The 26,197-nt window shown below is 41.0% G+C and overlaps 2 protein-coding genes across 13 annotated transcripts in view; one reads left to right on the top strand and one right to left on the bottom strand.

The window, feature by feature from the left end:
- The first annotated feature begins 141 nt into the window (after positions 1-141).
- Sec16 (endoplasmic reticulum export factor secretory 16) lies at positions 142-16,685 on the top strand. 6 transcript variants are annotated; one of them, XR_016138245.1, is made up of 19 exons: positions 142-470; positions 1,129-1,180; positions 1,267-4,733; positions 5,013-5,098; positions 5,183-5,393; positions 6,063-6,166; positions 6,248-6,398; positions 6,457-6,595; positions 6,669-6,933; positions 7,031-7,200; positions 7,282-7,866; positions 7,947-8,399; positions 8,671-8,703; positions 10,520-10,765; positions 11,104-11,473; positions 11,617-11,699; positions 12,362-12,403; positions 13,075-13,161; positions 13,788-13,840. XR_016138245.1 is itself a non-coding variant. In XM_011642986.3 (18 exons), the coding sequence occupies exons 2-18, from the start codon at positions 1,175-1,177 to the stop codon at positions 13,866-13,868; spliced, it is 6,537 nt and encodes a 2,178-aa protein (XP_011641288.2). In that variant the 5' UTR covers positions 142-470; positions 1,129-1,174; the 3' UTR covers positions 13,869-16,685. The 6 variants fall into 6 exon arrangements, 4 of the variants coding, with proteins under 4 accessions (XP_011641288.2, XP_011641290.2, XP_011641291.2 ...); XR_016138244.1 differs by having other exon boundaries at positions 12,359-12,403; XM_011642986.3 differs by lacking the exon at positions 12,362-12,403 and having other exon boundaries at positions 13,788-16,685.
- A 78-nt stretch (positions 16,686-16,763) lies between these two features.
- Positions 16,764-26,197, bottom strand: part of exd (PBX homeobox extradenticle) — a 49,296-nt gene continuing 39,862 nt past the window's right edge. For 2 of the 7 annotated variants that reach the window (XM_089072219.1, XM_089072220.1), the window contains exon 8: positions 16,764-22,540. In XM_089072219.1, the coding sequence (XP_088928345.1) occupies positions 22,406-22,540 (135 nt within the window). In that variant the 3' untranslated portion in view covers positions 16,764-22,405. Of the gene's footprint in view, positions 25,616-26,197 lie in introns of all 7 variants that reach the window. The other 5 variants (XM_089072221.1, XM_089072223.1, XM_089072222.1 and 2 more) reach the window with 5 other exon arrangements.

Genomic DNA, 26,197 nt, shown 5'->3' with positions numbered 1-26,197 from the left:
GTCGAGGTGGGATGAGGTGAGGTGAAGTGAGGTGAGGTGAGGTTGCGCGAGATCTCTGCGTGGCGCGTGGCGCGACGCTCGGCTTCCGGCGCTTTGACGTTCGTCGCGGTTCCGCTCGCGTGGAAAGTCGTCACGGGCAGCGGGGAGAGAAAGGAAAGGATCGCCGTGACGTGCCGCGCTCGGTCGGAATCGTGCCTGCGGTGCCTGCCCTCTCTCCTCTGGCTGTCTCGCTCTCGCGCACGTCGAGATGTCCGCGTACTCGTGAGATCGTGTCCGCGCGCGGCCATCGACGTCGACGAGGACGGGACGAGAACGAAGACGTTTGCTCCGCCGTTGATAAGGAACCCGTGAGCCTCTGGTGGTGGAAGTGGCGGCTGCGGCGGTGGCGGTGGCGGCGGCGATAGTGGTGAAGAACAATAATGCGTATACCGAACGCGTGGAGACGGCAGCGCGAGCGACGATAGCTGTAGGTGAGCGAACGCGTAAGCCTCGGATCATCCTGCGCGCCGAAGCGCCGTCGATTCTCACAGCTGGTCGCTCGAATCTCGCGATTCCCTTGGATTTCCCGGACGGCCCCGAGCAAAAAGACGTCCTGCCACGTCCGTCGTTACATAATTAGTTCGGTCGAGCGCGTCCGCGCCGTCAGAGCTGCGATTCCTCAGGTGATTCCCGAGGTCCTTATCGCGGTCAAAAGCCTCACTCACCAAGCGGATTGCGAAATAATCTTATCGCCTTTGTCGTACGGGTATCCGTTTTCGCGTGCTCGCGTGCTTGCGTGCTTTTTCTTTTTTTCATAATTCGTGCCGAAAACGCGTGAGGATCTACGGACACTTAATGACCTATCTTAATGACCTATTTACAATTCATACACTGAGGCTGTCAGCGTCACAGTGACATGCGTTTCCTGAGATTACGAGAGCATGCCTATAGGATCTGACTGCGCTTGCACTTTACACCAAATCCTTTTTCTTCTAGCTGATTCTTGAAAAATTGCTCTCGATGCCTGTGTGAAAAGCATCGGTGATATTTATATATTGAATAGGAATCTTGTTGCATTCCAGCGATTGCTATTTTATTTATAAATATACCATAGCATATGTGCTTAATTTTGTATCATTAAATTTCCAGATCTCAGGAATTGCTGTAAATTAAGTCACACTGTCCTGCAGGCAGTATGAATGTAAGTATATATCAGAAAGCTTCATATATTATAAGTTACATAGCAGAATGAATGACTTGAATATTGAAACATAACCATGATTATAGAATCCCTATCGAGCTAGACCCACCAGGCCTCGAGTGGATCATTCGGCTGCATATGGAATGCACAATCAAAATATGTGGATGCCAGTGTCTAGGTCTCAGTCGGACGTGCCATCGAATGATACTACCCAGCAACCTCATATAAATCAATCAAAACATGCAAGCGATACATGGAAAGATCCCTGGGATTGGAATTTGGATCAACAATCGGATACCCAGCAGCAGCAACAGCAATCATCACCACAGCAACAGCAGCATTATGTACCTTCATATCAAAATCAGGGACAATTGATATCTAATTCTGTGCAAAACCATTATTATAAAAATCTTAATGGTGACACATCCGATGTACTTAATCAGAACTCTGTGTCAGATAGAAATACTCCTAGACCGGAGACTGCTCGTCAGACCGGACCGAATCACATGGAATTTTTCCCACCTTATGCGAATTATAATCAAAATCAACAGTATCCATTGACATCTCGACAGAACAACGCTCAATGGCCAGGCGAGCCTCAGTCGCAGAATGCAGCTTACGTCCAGCAGAAACTCGTGTCACAACAAAATCAGAAAGATCAATCGATACATCCGCCATCAATGGCGTCGCACAGTAATTATAATTGGGGTAAAGACGACACGGCGAGCTTGCCGATGCAACGTAGTTGGCAGAATCACAACGATATACTAGGACAGTGGCAGGATCAAAATGTACCGCAGGAGATGCAATCACCGGTCGACAATATAGGCAACCAATGCGCGCAATCACCGCAAATGTATAACGCACCAGTCGAGGGGATCAACAAGGAACATTCCATGAATTGGTCTGCCAATGGACAGCAGGGTAACGAAGCGGGTAGTAAGTCTAACGCCGCATCAAGTCAGTGGCAGAATCAAAATCGCGAACCCCATCATCAATCTGCGCATCCAGTACAAACGAACGTAAATAACGTAGACGACACGTTTGCTCCTTGGCCGCAGTCAAGCAGTATCAGTGTCTCGCACGATTGGAGACATTCTAACGTGCAAAGCGAATCCGCACATCCCACACAATGGTTGCAGCCGACGGCCACGGAAAATGTGCCACAGGATAATGGTGTTAAGTTTGCCGCGAATGAATGGCAACAGCATAGCACGGCGCCGTTTCATTATGCTCCAGTATCCACAACTGTATCCACGACTGTAGAAAATATTGTACATACGCCCAGTAGCAAAGAACAGCAAGAAAATGAGAAGCAAGTAGCTTCTATCGCGAGTACTGTATCACCTCACGACTCGATTAGTCACGCGAAATTGAGCGACATCAAATCACCGATTAGAGATTACCATAACTTGAACGTATTGACTGATGACACGTTAAAGAATGATACGAAAACCGTTTCTATCGGCGAGAATGATGATCGCACTTTCGTCCCTACAGCGGCAGAGGAATTAACTAGCAACTTCGGTCAACTTAATCTCGGAAGCAAGTCGGGAAAACACGTGGATCCTTTAGGCGAACCGTTAGAGATGCATTCGAGTTCCATGGAGGGGAGAGCTCAACATCCGGCTGCTAATTTTAATATCGCGAATATACGAAGCAACTCCGTTCCCGATAATATCCCCATATTGCCTCTGGATTATGCTCCAAGCGGTACAGAGAATTCCGTCGACAGCCAACCGGTTGCCGGTCAAGAGCTAATACCCGATACATATCAAAGTGGTGCTACTAAGATAACAGAAAGTATCTCACAAAGCGGATATGATCAATGGTACAATCAAACCACATTGGAGAATGCGTGGTATGCGAAAGATCATTCGCGTCCACCTCCCAAGCAGTGGAACACGCCTGAGCAGAATGTGGAAAACTATGAGAACATTCAGCAAACATCCGATTTCATAAACGTCGAGGTTGTTGCGCCAGCGATGATGAAGGAGCGCGACATCTACGGTTCGCGAGATTCTATAAACAAAGAAACATTGGATAACGATCCCAAGCCGAGCGCGAGTCCTAAAGAAGCGGCGAATATTCGAGACTTCAGAGAGGAGGTGAATAACGTTGAAGTACTATCGATGCAGCAACAGCAACAACAAGCGCGAGCTCACCCGCCTCTGACTGAACAGATGCCGGACAACTATGAATTTGCTTCGAATGATAGAAACACATTTCTGGAGACGGGCGAGTTAACAGACTCGCATCAGGAACACGAGCCAACTCCACCGAGTCAGGATGACGAGAATGACGAAGTGCCTAATGATATCCCCTTCCTGCGCGAAGTGCCGGGGCAATCGAGTACCATAGATCCACGCAGGAACGATCCTACGGGTCAGGAGCATCACGTGCAGACAACCGGACAACGTTTATCCGACCCCCGAAGGAACGATCCGTCGGGTCAAGAGCAGAGTATGCAAGTCAGGAACATTCCCGACAGAGTGGAGCGTCGTGACGTTCTTCCAGGACAGGAAAGGAACGTCTCTCTATTGTTACGAGGCGACTCAGACACGCTAGAGCGGCGGAACGATCCTTCGGGAAGAGAACGCTCTCTTCCGCCACAGCAATCAAGAAATGATCCATCGGGCGAGGAGAGGTATCAGATATCATTACAATCACAGATAATGCTGGAGCCGAGCGAGACCCGCGAGGTACTCGGCAGAGGCAACGAGCCCGACGAAGTCGCTCAGCAAACGGACGCGGAGCTCAGACAAATACCAGGTGGAGCGTCCTCCAACGACGTTACGCAGTTGCCGGATGACAGAACGACGACCGGTGGTAGAGTAGTTACCGGCTCCCCTCCGGAAGCTCCTCCGATAATGTCCGCGATGCAGGATCAGACTAGCGGCGAGTCGCGAAGCAAGCGCGAGGAGGCGGTCGGCGCATCTCTGGAGAGTGGAAACCAAGGTGTCTCGGGTTCGTCGATTCGCCGGGATTCTTACGAAGACGAGGAAGACGAGGGATCTCGCAACAGTCGAGATGAGAGCAGGGAGAGACGACGGGAGGCAAGTCCCGACCGTCGACGATACGAATACGACCGGAAGAATCCGTATTACGACCGCGATCGCGAGTACGAGGACGATTATTATTACGAGCGTCGACGTGTAGGCGACAATGATCGTCAATATAATGCCCGCGATGACTTCGAGCGACGGGATGTTCCGTATCGGGACGACGAGCGTAAGCATCACAGTCGCGACGATCTGGATCGACATGGTAGAGAGGATATGGAGAGAAGAGTCCGAGGGAAAGAGGATTCGGACGAAAGGGATGGCAGAAGGAGACCGGATGAGCGCAGAAGAGACAGAGGTGATGATCCGCGTCGTCGAGACAGAGATCCGAGAGATTACCGAGACGATCCACGATACTCTAGAGATCCTAGAGATAGAGAATACATGGATCGTGATAGAAGAAGGGATGATAGACGGCCTCGAAGATATGACGATTACGATATCAGAGATCCATATAGAAGAGATTATTACGATGATCCTTATGGAAGAAGGTATATATCAGTTATCTAAAGATGTGATTTTTGTAAGACATTTTTAACAAACAAGCGGCCAAACTAGCAATGTATTCTTTACTAATTGCTTTGATAAAATATAAAATATTTAAATTGATTTATTTATTTCTATCATCATATCGTCACTTTGATATTTAATTGTGTTTGTTTCTATTATCTGAAATTCTGTTATCCGTTAAGCAATTTGCTCACTTATTTTGGGAAACTTCTTACTTTAATCAATATATTGTATCATATTTATTTATATATTTTTTTCAGTTCTAGGCCTTCAAGTAGGTCCTCCTACAACGATAGAGATCGCGAATATTACATGCGTGCAAGGGATCCTTATTATGCATATAATGGTATGTGCTTGCAACAAAATATAATAAAAAAGTAAATATTGCAGAAAGAAAATTAATTTAATATGTATCTAATTATAAATGCAGGTTATGGTGGATATGATTACGGTGCTCATTACGGCAACAATTATTACGCATATCTTGAAAACCTACGTCGGACGAATCCTGCCGCCTATTCCGAGTGGTATCATAAATATTATGCCAGCCAACAACAGCAACAGCACATCGCTAGAGGTGTTAGCAGTTATCCGGAGGATAGAGCTAGTGTTCATTCCGGTCGTAGTTCCTGTGATGACAGGTATATGAAACTTTTTTTAAAGCATTTTAAAAAGAATTAAAAAAATTATTAAACAGTTAATGTTACTTACCTTATCCACCAACAAATTTTACAATGTTCATTGTATGTCAGATTTTTTCCAATCCCAAGTGCATGTTTCCATTCACCAAACAAGGCATCCTATGTCCCATATTTCGGGTACTCCAGATGGGCCGGAAATCTGCGGGAACGCAGTACGGCTTGTCGCAATTTCAATAGGTGAGACCGAGAGTTTTCTCTCGGTTAAAAAGTATTAAATTAAAAGTATCAAAGATTTAGTTTTCTTTCCAATATTTTAAAATTTCAATCTATGGCATATAGTTGATTAGATATACAAAAATGTATAGAAATGTGTAGAATGATAATAACTCTCTTAGATAGTCTTTCTTTTAAGCATTATTATTATTATAACAATCATAATTTAACACAATAAAATATTATACAATATAACAATGATAATACGATCATAACGTAGTAGAAATGTATAAAAGTATACAGAATTGAACGCTTGCTTTAGTTATTTAATTTCTTGTAAACTTTAAGTAGAGTACATTTATCTTGTATATAATTGTATCTCTCAACATTTATTATTATCAGTTTTCTCATGACTTTTTAAGAATTCTCTATAAAAAAATAATATATTTATTTCAGAACTACTGGAGATAAACGAACATTAGGAGATATGTCTTTGTTGGAGGATCCAATAACTTCTGCTCGATTAACACCGACTAAATATTCCACGTCTCATGCATATGGTATAACTTATAATTTGTTCTTTTATTACTTTTTTTTATTAATATTTAACGTTTGCTAAACTAATGAAAAAATTTGTCTAGGATGTTTTTCCATTGGATCTTTGATACATGTTCATCCAAGCTATCCAGCTGATGGCGAGAGAGCCAAAGTAGACGTTGTCCGTGTAGATAATTTACTCGTGCATGATCCCGTTGCACGTGATTTACGATCATATCCGGGACCTCTAATTAAGTAAGTAAGAATTATACGAATATATAAGCATAATGTACATAACGATGATTCATTGCAGTGGCGTAACGCACAAGAAGACTATTATAGAATATTGCGAAAATAAAATTAAGAAGGCAATGATAAATGAAGAAATGATCGATCGCGCTTCATACATTTTGTTATACGAACTGATGATTATGCTGATTCAACAAAATGGAGTAAGTTTCTTTTTATTCGAGAATTAGTATCCGTTATTGTTCAGATTAAATTAATATTGTTTGATTTATTTAGAATGTCGTTGGCGTTGACATTGCCGGGCTCTTGCTACGTAATAAAGATGCTTATCCTTACGATGCAAATAAACTCAGGTCTCAAGATGTAGGACGTAGAGAATCGCAAATATCGCAACGATCCGGTGCAACAGGCAGCGATGGAAGTACCCAGGATATTTCGGTGTTATCCGAGAAAACTGAAACTAAGCAGCGAAAAACCGTAGAGCAAATAACAGACGAATTCAGAGATACATTACTCTATGGACGGGTTCAAGAAGCATTAGGTAAAAATACTGTTGCTTTCTTACAAATTAAGTTTAAGTTTAAGTTTAATATTAGAAATGTTACTAACTAATTTCTCCTGTTTACTTATTTATATAGAATATGCGATGAATGAAGGACTTTGGGGCCATGCTCTCTTCTTGGCTAGCAAACTAGATAAACGCACGCACGCTTCTGTAATGACTCGTTTTGCAAACAGTCTGCCACCACATGATCCGCTGCAGACTTTGTACCAACTGCATTCTGGTCGTGTACCTGCTATAGTCACGGTAAGAATCACTTCTGTTTTATAATAAAATTATTCATGCTTCTTTGTCGCGATGCCAATTATTCGTCTCTTTTTCCTACAGTGTGTTGCGGATCCACGCTGGGACGATTGGCGACCTCATCTAGCTATGATTATTTCTAATACTTCGGCCAATCCAGAAGTTAATCGTCGATCAATAACGACTCTTGGAGACACATTATTCGCGAGAGGTGATATCCACGCCGCACATTTCTGTTACATTCTCGCGCAAATTGATTTCGGAGCTTACGGAACTAATGGAGTTAAACTCGTGTTGATCGGCGCAAATCATAACAAGACATATTCTGAATTCTTCACTATGGAAGCTGTCATGTTAACGGAGATTTATGAATACGCTCGGAATCTTAGCGATCCGTCTTTCACATTAGTAGACCTTCAAACATTCAAGTTTGATCTAACCGTGAAGATGGTGGACTGTGGATTAATAGAAAAGGCTCTACTGTATATTGAACAGATTGCAACGAATATTGCGAACGATCCATCGAAATATAAGAAATCTTTCATCGAAGCAGTTTATGTATTGGGTGATAGAATCAAATACCATGATCCGGTCTATAAGGATGCTATTGAAGATGCTGCGAATGTAATGTGGCTTAATAAATTGGCAGAGATAGTTGGAAGATATCAGGTTATTATAATAATATGATTTTACGAAATGTATTTCTATTTTATTTTGGTGCAGATATTAGAAATAGAATTTTGTTGCAGGATGAAGAAATTGTCGAGGAAGAAACGTATAATTCTCGTCCCATGATAGAAAATCAAGAAATTCATGAAATGAAACATCAGCAACAGCAACAATTATTACCACCATCGCAGCAACAATGGACTACCGCTCAACCCGATTATGGTGATGGACCTACGTCAATGATGGAAATTAATACGAATGAAATACAATCAGATTGGCAGCCGTTATCCTTGCCCACAAACATTCAAGATACATATGATCCGAACGTGCAATATATGAGAAATGTGGATGAATCCGTTCAATATCAGCAGACGCAGCAACAGGATTATTGGGGTCAGCAGTCGTATTATCAAAATAATTATGGAAGAAATGAAACCGCGCCATCTAATTGGCAGCAACAGAGCGCGTCAGGCTTAACTACAGATCAGACTGAAATCGATAATTCGCAACAGCAAGAGAAATGGAACTATAAGGTAAAATATATTAAAAAATAAGTACAGATTTATTACAAAATCTCTTAATACAAGAATTTGATCACATCAGACATTTTCCCGTAATATATAACCTCGCATTCATAAAATTCATCTGTGAATTGTTTAAATTGCACTATATTCTTTTTTATGAATATCCATTTATTAGTAAAAGTAATACATTTCAGTTTTGTTCATAATTTCATATATTATTCACCTCAAAGCATATCAATTAACATTTTTCACTTGTTTCTTGATGCTTGCTCACCGACAGGCGGAAAGGGAAGACAAAACGCCCACCCCTGAAGTAAGTAACTGCAGACTTACTTCGGATAATATTTTCGATCCTGAAGGATCGCCAGTTGCTGCCAGTACTAACTCTTTACGCCGTCGCAATATATCTGTAAAATCCAATCCGTGTATCGCCTCTGCGATATTTGACGATAATATTCCTGGCAATGTATCTACATTCTTTAATCTATCCAACAGTAATCTCGATGTCAAGGTTTCAAATTCTCGTAGGAGATATCCTAAATTGACCATGAACTACCCGAAAATTCTGTCAAATAACAAAATACATCCGAAAGATATTAGAAAACCGAAACGCGTCGATCCTATATTTTTGAAACCACCGTGCTCGCAACCACCGGTTTTCTTAAAATGTAAGATTAAGAAAAAGAGTCCGTCCGAGGATAAAGAGGAAGCGACGCCGGACCGACTGGACGACGGGAATTTATCCGCGGCGTCGCGAACGACAGATTTAGATATTCAATTTAGCAAATTGAAACTCGAGTCTCTTTTAGCGTCAGATTTATCTTCCGAACCGAAAGAAAGTCACGTTGCTTTTAATAGCGAAGCACAAACCTTAAAACAATATTGTAATTTTGAGGAGAAGAAAGTTATGAGGGTGGCACCACATATTCGCAGAAAGGATGTTATTTGCGATACAGTAGACGCGTGGTCGTACGATAATAATGGACAAAATACTTCGGAATCGTCCAGATATAAACCATTGGTTTTCGGTGGCACATATCCGATTGATTTACCGCTTAGATTTAGAAACAATAATCGTCTAACCGATGATACTCCCGCTAAGAATAATACATCTTTGACTTACGACATTGATATGCCTACAAAATGCGACTAAAAATGATCTGTAAGCACATATAATCGTGGCCAAGTTTTCCGTGTTAAATACAGAAATAACATGTGGTTGTAGTTCTATAATACATATATTTGGAGTTTCACGTCTAAGTATATTGATAGAAGAAATTTTTTTTGGCAGTATGCAATGTTTAAATGTGTAATGAAATTATTGAAAATGAAAGGATTATCAAGAGATTTGTAATATTGAATTATTTGATTCATATACTGTTCTAAAAAGATTCAAGTTTTTACATATTAACATATGAAAAATATCCAGATACTAACGATGAAGAATCCATATACTGTGATCAAACAGAGAGTAAAGAATCCTGTTTTTTGTCATATTACTTGGTGTTATGTAATTTTACAAAATTTTAATATTAATTTAAGCGCTGTTTGAATGTATATAGATATATTGTTACTGTTGACATCATATAATAAAAGTTTTGTCACATAATGCATTTTTTGAACTTTTTAAAACAATAAGCGTAATTTTATGTTAAAGATGTAGATTATTGTATATATGTAGGCTGTCGAGAAAAAAATTTCAGACTTAGGGAGCCGTAATATTCATTAAAACGTATGAAAAATATTTACCATAAGTTTTAGAAAAGTTGCTTTTAAAACTATTTCTAATTTAATATTTATATATTCTCTAAGTTCAAAATCCTTTTTTTTAATACATGAAATTTGCCTTTTTCACATTCTGCTTTCTAACATAGTTCTGATTGTGCACACTTTGAACATCCAACGTACCATTGTAGAATGGCTTCGTGATCTAAGATAAACATGGTAAGCAAAGTTTTTCATTTTTTACTGTAATGGCATTTGTGAGTATCGCATATTTTATACGTATTTCAAGTGCGATCAAAACTGTTGTAAACAGCATGTGATAGGCGAACTCGCATTGTTACAGTAAATAGTGATGAACTTTGCTGGAACAAGCTTGCGATGATCAATCGTATATTTTATTTCAGCCTGCGCAGCCAGCAATCTCTATGACACCGTCGACGGGTAAGCAGTACGATCCATTGGAGGAGTTGGACGCGCTTGAAACACCACGGCCGGCTGCTAAACCCGCGGCGGACACGAAGAAAACGGTCGAGAAGCCGAGCGAGAAGAAACCCGCCAACAGTGGTGGCTCTTGGTTCGGTGGTTTGTTCAGTAAACTCGCGCCCAAGCCGAAAAATCAAATGATATTGCCGGACGACAGCAACCCGACGGTAAGAATCTGCCATTGCGCCGTATCTTCTTTCGGCTCATAAAAAAATTACGACGGACGATTTTATGTTCTATGTCGTTAAGGGCTTACGCGGATACTTTTGGTAATAGAATGCTACTTACGGTTGCGACAATGCTTGTAAGACGGACGATAAACAGGCCAGTATAATGCAGGATGTGTTGCGTAACTGTTGCGTCAGTTAACTAATGAATTGCTACTAATATACCCCTTATAATTCGTTAACTGGATCTTTTTCTAACGTACAAATGCAGACAGCGGAGAAATGTTGCTTGTGAGCCAATGTTTGTCTAATTGATTCCGTCGTCTTCTGTATTGCAGATTGTGTGGGATCCCGTCGCTAAGAAATGGATGAACAAGGATGAAGACGGAGATAGCGGTGCCGGAACGTTGGCTCCACCGCCGAAAGTATCCGATATGAGTTTCCGATCGTCGACAGCGGAGCGCAATCCACAACCACCTTTACCGCCTGCACACAACGAGGATGCACCGGCGACGGACATTTCAAAATTATCTACTGGTAACAATATGTTTAAACTGCAAAAGGGTAGGAGTATGCGTGCCAATTACGTAGACATAATGAATCCTGGTGGGAAACCCAATGCGACGTCGTCCAACGTAGCTACCCCCATGACGTCTCCGCTCGTACCTATGGCTACCTCGTCTCCGCAGCTGTTCATCCCCGCGCCAAGTAAGTCATCGATTTAAACTTTGACTCTCTTCAATTTCACTCATGCAAGTTTTATATGTTTTTTTAAAATTAAAGAATATAGCTGAAGATTGAAATGCTGAAAAATAATTTAATCGAAATTAACATCGCATTTATGATAATAGTTAATGATCCAACCGCTCCTGTGGATTTTCTGACTCCTGCAGCAACACCGCCGTCTGGAAACACCGCCGCGGAAAATACCCCAGTAAGTTGGCAATATAAATATTTAGGATTCTCGAATTCCATATATATTACCGATGCCGAACTATACATTAACAATACAGTTCCACACATATATATATCTCATTAGTCTTCACAATACACAATATTTGTTACCTCTTGCGTTGTGGCTGCAGTTTTTTGGTATGCAGCTTAGCCAATCTTTTTCGGTGTGTTTCTAGAACCGTAACGTTAACACAGTCGAATTTTTCTATACGTTTTCTTCCATGATCGTTGTAATGAACGAAGTCTGTACACTTTATGTTCATTCCTCTAGTTTTGCATATTATCTATTTTTTAAAAAATTTCGTAGTAGTAAATTAATTATACTCGTTTTTGTTTGTAATCTTTACGTACAATGTGTTTATCAAAAGATCAATTATATAGAATTTTTTCACGAGACGTTTAAATTTATACATTAGATCGCTCCAGCATTGCATTAATTATCTTTCTATTTCAACAGATGAGACGCTAAAATGATCAATGTTATTAATTAAAATACACCTCCTAAAAATACGCTTCCTATGTTACAATTTAATGACAGTGATTAGATTCCTAATTAGATCTCTTTATTTTGCTTTAAATATTCTCACTTTCATATATCTGTATTTAATCTTACCTTTCTTTTTATGTTTCTTATGCAAGCAGTCGGGGAAGCAGAATGATATAGCCAAATAATAATTATTGCTAGTAAGAATATATACTTCATTAATTTTACATATCATTATTTGGTGATTTTTTACACACGCTTTCTCCTTTACCCACCGCTTTGCAAAAATGTATGCCAGCTTTCTTGTATAAAGACATCTTATAATTAAAGCTAGAAGCATGATTAACATTTTTAACATCTTATGTAAGTAATGTATGTAACACTTTAGATGATTTAATATGCATTTTGCATGTTTTCCTTTTTATATTACCAACTTTATTTTAATATATTAAAATAATGTAATAAAATAGCAATATCTTCTCTTTATATTGCGTAATGCAGACATCCTCTGTAAAATATCCCATTAATCATCTGTATATTTGCACCGTGATTGAAGCATGAGTGTTCTTTTTACTTCGTTGAAACATGTTGCGCTATATAGTACACGAGAACATAAACCGCGTAATACCGATTTTCACGTTGTGTGACGTGAGGCAGAGCCTTTACGCTTTATTAAAACGTGTTTTGCTGATATGCCATTTTTTTTTCTCCTGCCATGACTGCGAACAGCAAGTGCAACGTGTAATCGCACGTGTAATCGTAAATCGGTATTACACTAGAAACTATTATAAAATAAGATACTAGCTAATCACAAACGACGTGGCGAATACCCGTTAGTGAGACAACATTGTGTTGTGTGTATGGCATTTAGCTCTCTCGCTGGAGCTCAACCAGCTCGTTATCACGAGAGGTGCAGAGCTACACAATGAGGGATCCGCGGCTCCTTCTACGGAACAAGGTAATCCAATGGCATTAACTTCCTCCATATTTCCAAAGGTGACATTTTCCAAATTATTACTGCGGGATATTACGGCACACGAGATGAGCGCTAGTACGATCTTTTTCTCTCTAACAAGTTTGCGTGCCAGGCAATACTATTATCATAACTTAATGCTATTTCTGTTACTAAAATTAGCTTACGCTTGTCAGTCACTGTCAATCGCTCCTTTCACGAGATCATTAATCGTAATCATAGAATCGTGGGAAAGCTTGGGTGAAGGTTGGGTTCAGGCTCGGATTCGAGTTTTGTAAATAAATTTATACATCAATCAGTTTCTTTTATTTTTGTAATCTATTAATATGTATGTATATAATATCGTTTCAATTTATGTTGTATCTTCTTATGCGCTGTTAAAATAAATAAATTACAAACGCGCGTTGCATACTTTTAACGGGGGATAACAGAAAGATTAAAAAATATATATATATATTCCCTTACTGCTTACATATAAATTATAGTTAATACGAATAATCTTGAGATAAAAAAATGTACAAATTCAAAATTCGGAGAACTTGCTTCCTGTTATTTACACAACATTAAATTCTTACTAATTTTATGTATTTTAAATCGAGGATAATTTCTAGGGACCAATGATGTTCAATCCGAGTGACATGAAGGATCGTTCGGTGAAGAACATGCCACCTAACAGATATCATCCACGATAATTTTTGCGGCCGCTTATGCAGATAATTTGTTATTTAAATTAGGAAGTTTCTTATTACCTTGCAGTTGTATTTAATGTGAATATCTTTCTTGTAGAGAACGTGACAACAATAGTACATTTTTTTCTTTAGAACGATTGCGTATAGTGCACACAGTTTCCTTCGAAAAGATGTGTATTACTCAAATGACACAAAAATCCAGAAAGTTTGCAATATCTTTTAGACGCTTTCACGATATTTCTCACATACTTGCGTTGTCTAGATAAATTTTTACATTTGGAATTTTGTTTCACTTTCGTTTCTTTGTTATATTTATCGTATCAAATTGAATATTAATGTTAAAAATGTATTCTAAACAAGATATAGGAGAATTTCCACGATATAGGAGAATTTTAAAGTGATGCAATGGTGGCATAGATAATTGAATCCGAGCACGTTCAATGATTTGTAAACTAGACGCTTCTATTGCACACTTCGATTAGAGAGATGTGCTCTTGCCTGATAGATTTTCGCGGAATGTTATTTCGTGTGCAATGTAACAAATTTATTTAAAAGTTACGCGATGATTTCCATTTCCGAAAAACACGTGTTTCCACAGGATGATTACCTGTGCATTTGCTAATCGTTACCCATCATTGATCATCACCGTGGAAATGCGCGAGTGCATTCCCGTTACTACGTTTGTCTAGCTTATAAGTCGAAACCGGAGTCGATGTCATACGAAGAATCAAGTTTGAAACTGAGCGCGAGTGAGATGTAAAGTTAATGTTTTTACTTGCAATCGGATCCTATCTAAGTTACGATTAAATAATTCCTCGCTTCGAAGAGTGTCTTGTAAATGCGTGATGATAGAGGGAGGATTGTAGCGCCGATCATAGCTTAACTATATCACAGAATTTGTTACAACACGGCCTCGGTATATGCTGTAATTCTAAGTCTGATTTTATATGTACGAGAGAGAAGGGAGTGCCGAAAAATACGAGATGTTAGAGATATGAGAATTTTATCGAGGGGGAGGAGGGGTGAAATAGCACGTTTAACGAGAAATATGTATGATAGGGATACTGTTGTTAGATGTCGGGCTCATATATTATAAAATAATATTGATACACCAATAATACGCAACTGCCATCAAAGTGCGAAATGAGTAACGAGATGCGTTCCCACTGATTCAATCGCGTTTTAAATTTGTAAGATATGTACGTCGTTGATGTCTATCTCCGCGAGGAATTTGATAGTTGCGGATGTTGATAAAGAAACGCGTGAAGGAATAGACATAATGATTTTAGTGACTTTTCGCCGGGATATCTTTATCGAAAAATAAGTATCTTGGAAGATGTTTATTTTTCGGCTAAGAAAGAATACTTCGCAAAAGTAAAAAGTAACTATTCACTTGGCTCAATCTTTGTGCTTCATTCTATATGGATACCATTAATTGTTTATAGTAATTTTAGAATCTTTTTTACATATATTATCTGCGGCTCGTCCCGATTTTTTTCGTTAGTAAATTTCTAGTAAAATTGTCAAAAAGGATTAAAAACTTTTCGCCAGAGATCTTCGGAATAGCAGCAGATTTTTAGCGCATAAATATCTATGCCATTGATCACAACTAGAGGGATTTGGTTCTAGGGATAGATTTTTGTAAATTGTGTGACACTCATAATACATTTTATATCTGTGACATATATATAAAATATATTGATGTTTAGACTGTAAAACAATTGTATTTTTATATATTTTAATAACAATGCAGAAAATTTTTTCTCTATTAAAATTGGTAACTCATAAAAATTTTTAGTAACAAAAATATTTACGGAGTAAATTTGTAAGAAAGAAAAGCAGTTTTTTTATTGCTATACTAAAGTATGTAAAAATACAGCTAAATAGTTTTATAATCTAAACGTCGATACGTAATTTTATATATTATATATAGTATATGTTATTTTATATATTATATATAATATATGTTATATACAACATGTGGATATTATTGCGGAGAAACGCCGCATGTAAGTTATAATGTGTATACGTGAACTTTAAGATTTGTACATACTCTAAATGTAGCTTTCGTAAACTCGCAATTATTTATAGAGAATTCGTTTGTTTTTTTAAGACGGAGACAGAGAAATGAATCCCGCGAACGCGCGCTGTACTCTCGCCAAGATATAAAAGTGACTAGAACCTTCTATTTGTGGTGAATGGCAGTTTATTGCGATTGACATCGTCGCTAGCTACAATAATGAATTTTTTTTTTAAGATCTGCGTAGTTGTTGCAACAAAATATGTTACATATGACACATTTCTAGTTCTTGCACGCGATAATTAGACTGAGAATTCGGACGGCAAAATGTGCAATTGCAAAAGCTAACGTCAGTTTTTTTATTCGCCACCGTTCGTTCGTCGTGCGAGAATACTGTTTCGCGAGATATCATTAGCGTAAAATATAAAACGCAGTTGGTCCACCCGAGAGAAAGCTGGGTAGATACATATATATATCACGACGGCACGACGGGTGAGGAGAAAGAGGAATTTAAAGATTAGCGTTAAAGTTGAACAGAAGTATTAATCGAGCTGTAATGTATTGTATAGGCTGGTTTATGAAATGACGCAATTTGTCTTTGATGTAACATATTACTATACACGTTTCACGCACTTTCCAATTTCCGAATTGATGTACGTTTATGGGAAAAAGAAATACGGATTACAATGGTAATAATAATAATAATAATAATAACGATAATCTACGCTGTATATTATTAATATTAGGATTCACTGTCATATTATTATTGATATTATAATAAAGAATAATGCAAATTCTGAGACCTCGCAATGATTTCTTAGCGATTAATGGAGCGCAGGTGAGGATTGGGGGAGAGGATGTGAACAATCGGAAATGCGTTATATTTTCGATCCTTTTATTAAGTTTATCATAATGCTTCGAATCGATACAATGATTTCTGTGGTATACTGTCGTCTTTCGGGCCACAACGTCGACGATCGTCTCCCGCGCACGGACGTTTTTCTCTTTTTTTTTTTTTTCTTTTACTTTGAGATCATACACAAAATACGTATACGAAATCGGCGGATGTTTCCGGCGTGTAATATGCAAAGTGGGAAGGCGCATGTTGTTGTTGCGTGCTCGTTGTTGAAATCACGAAGAAATCAATCCAAAAATATCATCGTCTCTGTAGGCGCGACCGGGATCATCGGGTAAATTGGTCGAATCAGGCAGACGGAGGGGGACGGGAGGGAGGGGGGGGGGGAGGGAGAGGCTCTTTGAACGACGACAGTTAACGCCGTGACACCGATGACACTTCGAGAGGCGAAAAAAAAAAAGAAAGAAAAAGGGAAAAAAATATAGTTAAATGCAGTTTAACAATCAGCGTTCTTATCAGCGTGCACGTCGAGCGTGTACCGGTCATCTCTTATTATTTCTACATCTTCCGCCTCTTTTCTTTCTCTCTCATTCTCTCCGCTGTCGCGTGTAAAACGGAAGTTGGAGAGGAGGCTGACGATGGGAGAGTGAGAAACGGAGAGACCGGGGCACCGGGAAAATAGAGGAGAAGAAGGGGGAGGAGGGTAGAGGAGAAGAGCGCGCGAAGGATATAAATATATAATAATAATCTTATACCACGCGTATTCGTGAAGTATACGCTAAACGTTATTTCTTCCTCGTCAATCTTTCTTCCGCGCACGCACACGCACACGCACACACGCGCTCCGTCTCTCTTTCTCTCTGTGTGTGTCCCTCTCGCACATCGCGCCGGATATTATCGATCTGTATTTCCTTTTTTTTTTTCCTTTTCTTCATTTTTGTTTCTCGTTTCATTTATTAAATGTTAGAGTAGAGCCTATAAAGGGACGCCCGAAGGCGCGCTCACAGCGAACCCCGGGCGCGCATTTTTTTTTTTTTCTCGTATACTAGCTGTGCCGGAACGCACTTGTACTGGTCGCACGATCGGCGAAGGATTCGGCTAAAGATAGCGGTGGCCGTCTCGAGACCGAGGCGATCTTGAAACGATCGTCCCGAGGATCCATTTGTCGCGGCTTGAACAGCAACACGATCGCCCGTCGCACGAAAACGCGAACGAATCCCCGACTTCGCAAGTTTGCGATCGTTACGCGAAATGGAGATCGAGTCCATGTTTTTTTAGATGTGCTCGCGTGTGTAAAAAAAACAAGCAGCGAGCATAGGCGTATCTCGTGGATGAGCGATCAAGAGCGTTGAATCCAGACTGAGCGAGGCCGAGATTTATATCGAAGAGTACGTTTCATCTCTCGTCAAAGAGGAGAAAAACAGATCGGTCGTGTTTGTCGTAAATATTCGCTTGTTTCGTCTTCCTTGGATCTTCTTGGTTCCGTCTTAGTGCAAAGATCGTACGCGAGTCACGGTATCGACCTGAGAATCGAACGTCTTAACAAAATCTTCTATACTTCACGGTCGGGAATTTAATATTCGGACGTGATTAAAATTAAATCGGAACGAGGGTGAAAATCAGTAAGAGGACGAGAAATTACATTCGGCAACCGATCTTTAGCCGAGCGATTCGCTCGCGACATATTATTTAACAACAGAGTTTAACCACCTAATCGCTCGGAGGATACTCGTAACTCTCCACCTTTGCCTCGGCTTTGTTTATACAATGAATGGGATATCCTTTTTTTTTTCTCTCTTTACGTACGTGCTAGGCAATAAATGATCCATTTGCAATTCATTCGCGACAACTAAATCAATAAACGGCAAGCGGAGAAAAAAAGATAAGAAAAAAATGATCGTGACTACGACGGAGGTGTGAACATCCTTAAAAAAAAAAAAGGAAAGAAAAGTACATCTCTTTCTCTCTTTCTCGAGCCGACGTAATAAACTTTAATAACCCATAGATACTTATTATCATCATAATGATACAATTACAGTTGCGATTATCACAATGCGAGAACCGCCAATAATAATAGTAATAATAATAATATCAATGATAATAATAATGGCAATAATAATAATTAAAAATAAACTAATCAATAATAACTAATAATAATAATTTTCGCCGTGTTAATTATCATCGTCATTACAATGATTCACTTAGCCGTTATGGTTGCCTATATACTATCCTCTTTTATATATACTTCTATATATATAGCTACAATATATAATATTTTCGTGTTGAAAAATCGTATACATTAGTGTTGTGTCGCAGGACCATTGCTTCTGCTCTTTCTCTCTCTCTCTCTCTCTCTCTCTCTCTCTCTCTCTCTCTCTCTCTCTCCCGTTCGCTCTCTCTCTCTCTCTCTCTCTCTCTCTCTCTCTCTCTCTCTTTCTTTCTCGTTCATTCTCGCACTTTTATTTCTCTCAACGCGTCTGCTATATATCATTCCGCGTTCTGCTATATATTTTTTTTGCTCTTGATGGATCGCTGAGAGGGGTAAGAAGGGGAAAAACACTGTCGTCGATGGCTGGAAGCATTCGCGTCTGTGGAGTCTCCAAGATGAAAGTCAGCGCTTGAGAAAATTACTGATCGCGGAGCATCGCTCCGGAGTGAATCGCGAGACACCCCCGCTCTCGCAGGCACCCCCGTTCCGCGTTAACTTCGAATTCAATTTTTTGTTTCGTAAAAAGTTTATAAATATTCGAGGCGCGACGTTCTTCGAAATTCATCGAGAGAGAGGTCTCTCGACTCCGAGGTGGTGTTCTCGAGATCGACATTAACGTAACGAAGAAAATTGAAAGAGATAAAGGGAAAACAAACGCGTTATATGTACGAGTAGATGTTTTTTTTTCTTTCTAATGTTTTTTTGGTGCCTGTTTCGTCGAGGATCCCGCGTATCCACGAGACAAATCCGCGAAAATGACGACGAGAAGTGGTGTCCGAAGGGGCGGGAGATTGGTTAAAAGATTCTGATTTTAGGCGAGAACACGAGTGCCTCCAGACACGAGCGCGTTACGTAATCTTAATAGCTTAATATCGATTTTTAGTTCGTATTACTCGCCGTTCAAAGGCGAGCCTCGGATCACAGATAGTGAGGTGATCGGATTGCGCGAGCGTTATCGCGATAACAATGCGGTCTCGTATTCATATTCTTTTCTCTCTCTTTTTTTATCTCATTCTCGCACTCACTCACACACACACACACACACACACATCTACCTACACCTACACACACACACACACACACACACACACACACACACCTCTCTCTCTTTCGCTTTTTTTTGTTTGTCAGTATGCGTTCTTCCTGCGTTTCTCCTAAGGATTTCAAGGCGACAGCTCCTGAAAGCAAACAGCATCCGGCCGTGTACGCGCGCGAATTCATAGTGGCGTGAAAAAAGATCGTCCGAGAAGATTCGCAAGAGGGACCTATCTCGCCGTCATCCTCGGAACGCCCTCGCAAACGATTCCGAGGTGATGCGGACGTGCACATCCGCGGCAAATGAAATATTTCGTTTATCCAGGAAACACACGTACACCACGGACTCGTCTTCAGACGACTGACTGTGCGAACGCGCGCGCGTTTTCACGTCCGGGTCGAAGGGAATATCTTTTTCGTTCTCCATTCGCGAAACGCAATCCTCGTGTGTCCTCTGCTCGGTTCGTTACAACAAGAGATCTCTTTTCTCGCCGCACGGCAGTGGCGTGCGAATTACAGATATGAAAGTATAGAATGTATATATAATATATATATATATATATATATTTTTTTTTTATACACATGTATATATATGTATATATACGTATACACAATACATATGTACCTACGTACGTACGACCAACTAAGGGTAGACAGGCGCAATCACGTGTTGTTGGGTCGAATCCGATCGATCGGCCGCGCTTAAGATTTTACACATCGACGTCGTGTGAAAATTGGACGCTCGATTTATCTTTTTGGATCGCTGCCGATTTCGGATTCAAACTGCGTGTGTATGAATGTGTATGTTCGTGTTTGTATGTCGGGCGATGAATAAAGACGATAAAATAATCGGGAAGGAACAAATTAACGAGACCTTCGTGCTCCGTAATGCAATTACAAAAAAAAAAAAGAAGGAAAGGGAACGGAAGGAACGCGAAAAGCAGCTCGTGTTTCTCGCTCATGGATACAGTCATGCACATCAATTTTTCAACGCAATCGCATTCTTGATCAATGCTCGTCATTGTTGAACTCGAGACACGAGCGTTTGGGCCAATGGGCCAATGGGTTCAGAACTCCGACGCCCAAGTTTTCCACGGTGACATTCCTCGTATTCTAAGAACTTCGATTCTGAGGGATTTCAAGAATAAGTTCTAAGAATCCTAGAACTTCTTTATATAATAATCGTCCAACCGTTATCTATATAAAATTAATGCGTATTTAAATTTATTTGTCACGAATAAATTTTTTGCGAATCATTTGCGAATTATTCATTTTTCTAGAGTTTGAACCTCTTGGCATACGCAACATACCAGATCATTATTGCACTTTAAAGCTGAACTTAGAGAAATAAAATATAGGGTTTAAGTCGTTAATAAACATAGAAGACATTCGCCAGCATTACATAAGAATAAGATTAACATATGGGAAACGAGTAACATGACATTAACATAAAGTCGCATGGAGAGAAGAATGTTTATGTGTGTGTTTTCGAAAAATTGCTTTCACACAGCGTTTCCAAAAAAAAAAAAAAGATTAACATCTCTAAAAAATTTTATAAACTTATTTTTAAAAAATCCATAATATAATTGAAGATATCAAAAATTTTATTATTTCATTTTTTTTTAGATATCGCTTTGAATTTCAACAATTAAATTTTGGAAGGACTTGGAAACGCTGTGTCCATATTAATGTTGTAAATGTGATCTGGGTACGCTCTCTCCCTAGCTAGGCGCGTGTACGTCGACCTATTGTCTTCTCAGAAATGACTTCCGCCGTGAGGAGAGCACACTGACCTACGTCTTCGTCGCTCGCGTGTCTTTTTTTTCCGTTCACTTTGCTCATCCGCTTCAGAGCTTTACGAGCTAAAAATTGCTCGGTAAGGCAAGACCGGACAACAAGGATACGTGAAGGGAGACGTGTCTTAATCGTCCCGCGACCGATGACTCTCTCTGGTTCCGAGCACCCGGGATGCTCGCGTATACATTAGTTGATAACAGACAACAGCCGGACGAGTTAATCGCTCCATCATTCTCCAAGTTCCGAGTTTGCCAACTGCCTTCTGCGACGGGCGATCGCTCGGACGGTCCACGAATCCCTCTGCACGTATCCTTCTTCCTTCTGATACAAATCAAAACGAGAAGAGAATTGTTCGAAAATGGAAAAAAAAAAGATTACGTTACTTATTAAGAGTATCGGCGAAACGATCATGTCGTATGCCTCGTGTATACTTCCTTTCATCGTGTGTCGTGTCGTGTCGTTGGAATTGCGATGCTGTGTGATGTGGTTCACGTTTTCCGCTCGCTCGCTCGCTCGCTCGCTCGCTCTCTGCACGCATCGTTCGTACAATCTCTCTCTTGCCTAATTCATCGCATTCGTCTCGAAAGAAAGGGGGAAACGAGAAAAACGAGGGTCTCTGAGTCTTAGACGCGCGGTCGCTTTTCGTTTTCCCGGTCGGAATCAGAGTCCGCTGAATCGTGGAGAGGCGGAAATTCGGGCACCGCCTCGCGTTGTTGCATCCATCCCGCCGCGCCTGGCCCCCCAGCCAATGCCTTGCCCTGCGTCATGTTTTTCGATTGTTTGTTTTTTGTTTTGCAATTGATTTTTAGCCCTCTGTCTTTATCCCCTGCAGGATGGCGACAAAATAGCGTGTCATTGGTCACTAAGCCTCGCCTCGACCCGATAGAAAAAGAAGACTTGTTTCGCTTCGCGTTTCGCCTTCCAAGGAGAACATTCGGTCTATCCGTATCCCGTATAGATGTCGCGGATACGCCGAACCTTCTCCAAGCTCGGCACGTTGCGTCGATCCACGCGGAAAACGAGAAACGGGCATTTACTTTCCACGTTACGTGGCGAAAATTTCCAAGTTATCTTGGATTTCGCTCGCTACTCGAATCTATCGCGCAACTCGGACGGAAAACTCGATATCTTCGCGAGTTTCGCGTTATTACTCGCGATACCGTCTCTCGTTACCCACGTCTCGAGAACGAAAGGATTTCCGAGCAGTTGTGTCTCAGCTTCGTCGGCGAAACTTGTCAGTTGGATGTCATTTCACGTGGGGTAATTGCAAGGCAAATGTCGAATCGAGAAATCCTTTCGAAATTCACTCCGACGCAACGGACCGGCGTCTATTCTACTGTCTACGCGAAATTCTGAACTCTGCAAAACGAGACTACAATGAAATTTTTGATTCCACTCACTCTCTTTCTATCATGCTCTTTTCTCCGACTTTCAATCCTCCGCTTATTCATTCATTCTACACTCAACCGTCTCTCTTCCTTTCTCTCTCTCTCTCTCTCTCTCTCTCTCTCAAATCAAGCAGACAAAAGGAGCGCACACGTACTACCTTGTAAAACCAGTACACACGTGGGCCTCAGAAAATACCATTTGCGATATTGCAATTCAGGCGTCTTTTAAATCTATTAAATTACCGTCGGCAAACCATGGACAGTTCAATCTTCCGCGACTTACAAAAGGGTATTCCTTGATCAAATGGTGCAGAGAAAAATCGATAGTGACTTTTCGCTTCGGAGGCTCTCGTGTCTTGAAATTCTACATGCAGCCATGCATGTCATGAAAAGTATCTGCCCTAATATCTCTCCAGTTATCTATAAAATACACTCCAACGTTGCCTTGTTCTCCTTCTATCAGCCTATATATACATATCATACGTGTGAAAATTGTGAGTGGATGCGAGTGTATGTATGGAGTGTATGTGTATGTGTACGTTTGTGTGTGTAAAGAGCTGCCTTTATGTAAGTCTCTAAAGTATTAAGTATCGAAAGCCGTGTAAAGAGCGACATATGAAACCGCGCGTAATGCGTAGGGTGCGTGTATGCTGTCAAATATTTATGTACAAACGGCTACGGATTCCGCGTGAACTCCGTCACTGCTGTGTCTTCCGATACTGGTCTCTCAGACGCCAAAACTGCGACAAAAAGGGAAGGTAAACAGAAACGCCCCTCGCGCGAATTTAATTTCAAGGCCCCATTTTCGAATTCCGCGACTGGAAGAAACTTCGGTTGTTGAAAGTAACAAACGGTTCGCGCATCTCAGCACCGTCCGAAACACTCGCGATCGACTTACGATCGAACTAAAAACTTATCGCTTGCTGCCACCAACTTTTACTATCTACGTAACAAACGGCCTATCTAACACGTATCTCTACAATCTAAAAAAAAAAAAGAAAAAAAAAGAAGTCCCAATATCAAAATCTTATTGCACACTTAGCGAGATCTAATCCTAAGGGAAGAGCTCGAAGGCGAGGACGTCTTTCTGGAGGGTATAATAGAACGCACGAAGGCGAGAAGCCCTCCGCGCTTTCCCCGGTACGTATCGTTGTGTGTATACGGAATTCAGTGCGGAACACCCGGAAAGATCCAAAGATCCGAAGCTCGATTCGCGCGCCTCCTCGATTCTGCCGTTGCGCTCTCCAATTCTTCCACTGTCGAGATAACTCTTCAGGATGACAGATCGGTACGAGAGAAGCTAATAAGAGAGACGATCATTCTCGGATGCGCATCGAATGAAATTTTGGATACCTGGGGCAGCTAGATTTTCGCCCTTCCCCCCTCCCCCCCCCCCGTGAAATTCCTTGCTCTAGTCTCTTCGCAACGTCGCACTGGTGAATTTCGTCAGATTACCCGAAAAACTCGCCGTCGGCACTCTCTGCGGCGCTCGGAAGCTCGCACTCGAGCTTCGACTTCGTCGCGTTCACATCTTTAAAACGTGCGTCGCGACACACGTGGTCCTTTCCCCTCCGTGCGTAACTTGGTTCGAAAATAAATTTCTATTTCCTCGGGGATTTACGAGTGGAGATCTTCCTCTGCAGTAACCTCCTCCGCGAAGCAGGCTCGGAGTAGGAATTTCAAAACGTCCCCGGAAACACGTAGACACGCGGATCTGCCTGCGTATATATTGCACTATCGATGAGTTAGATGAGAACGGAACTGGCACCCCGCGAGCCGGAGGATCCTAACAACGTCTCACCGAGCATTCCTCTCGTTCCTAGTTCTCTCTCGGAAAATCCACGACCCTCCATCAAATGCCTCTCTGTCTCTCTCTCTCTCTCTCTTTCTGAAAACTAAGTTCTGGAGGAAGAGATCGGACGCTTGTTGCAACGTTACGATGTCCTGACCGGCCCTCGTCAGCTTCTAATCTCGAGCATCTCTTTCTTTCTCTCTCTATCTCTTTCTTTCGCTCGCACTTTCTCGCTATCTCCTAACTCTTAATGTTTCTCTTATTCTTTCTCTTATACTCTTTTTTCTTATGCCGAGAGCTTCGCTCGAGTTTTTCTATAACGACTGCGAGCGTTTTTAGGCCAGCCTGACGCATCACTGGAAACACAATAAAAAAAAGCACGAGAGGCCGAGATCAGTGTACACACGCACCAGTTCCAATTTTCACGTTCACGTCTTATAATTTTTCCCGGCTGTGTCATCTCATTCTCTCTCTCTCTTTCTCTCCCCCATTCGCGTTCATCCTTCTATCTTTCTGTCTCTCGCACGATCCACACTTTCTTATCCTTTCTCTCCCTCTCTTTCTCGCTAGCTTTGATTGCGTGTCTTTTGCATGGCTGTCTGATCCGGTGTCTCTCTCTCACTCTCTGTCGCCTTCTAAGAATTTCGTTTCATCTGCATCAAGAAAAAACGTCATTGAGTCGGAGTTTCCGATCTATTCTTCATTTTTTTTTCTATTTTTTTTTTTTTTATTTTTAGTACTTCGCGTCGAATCGTAATTTAAGATCCTGACAAGAATTTGTCCGATTGCGATCTTCTATTTCCAAAGTTAAATCCGATTTGTGCTAGTTGAAAATTCCTCGTTTAGATTTGCATAACGTAATTTCTTCGCGAGCGATAAGAGGAGAATGCGTCCCCGGGATCGTCTCCGGGTTGCGCGAACCGTTCGCACGATTTCGCAGCTTCCGGGACGGAATCGTCAAGGTGATGGAGAGTAGAAGAGACGGCGCAGCAGACGACCGAATGGATCGTGACAGTAACATAGGTGGGTAGCAGAGACCGTACCAGAACTGTGCTTGCGACAATGCGCCGTCTTTCTTCTCAAAGTGTCATTCTCGATATTTTAGTAACGCGCGTTACGGCGGTACGCGCGCAAAAATAGCTGGAGACGGCTAGAATCCGAAAACGGCCGGATTGGGAAGGAAAAGCTTCCCTCTCCCCCACAACTCGCTCACGGCTCCGTTCGTTTTTCATTCG

Source organism: Pogonomyrmex barbatus, unplaced genomic scaffold (assembly GCF_055798465.1).
Source record: "Pogonomyrmex barbatus isolate J1 unplaced genomic scaffold, ASM5579846v1 scaffold13, whole genome shotgun sequence".
NCBI classification, from domain to species: Eukaryota; Metazoa; Arthropoda; class Insecta; order Hymenoptera; family Formicidae; genus Pogonomyrmex; species Pogonomyrmex barbatus.
This window is presented reverse-complemented; position numbering and strand designations above follow the sequence as displayed.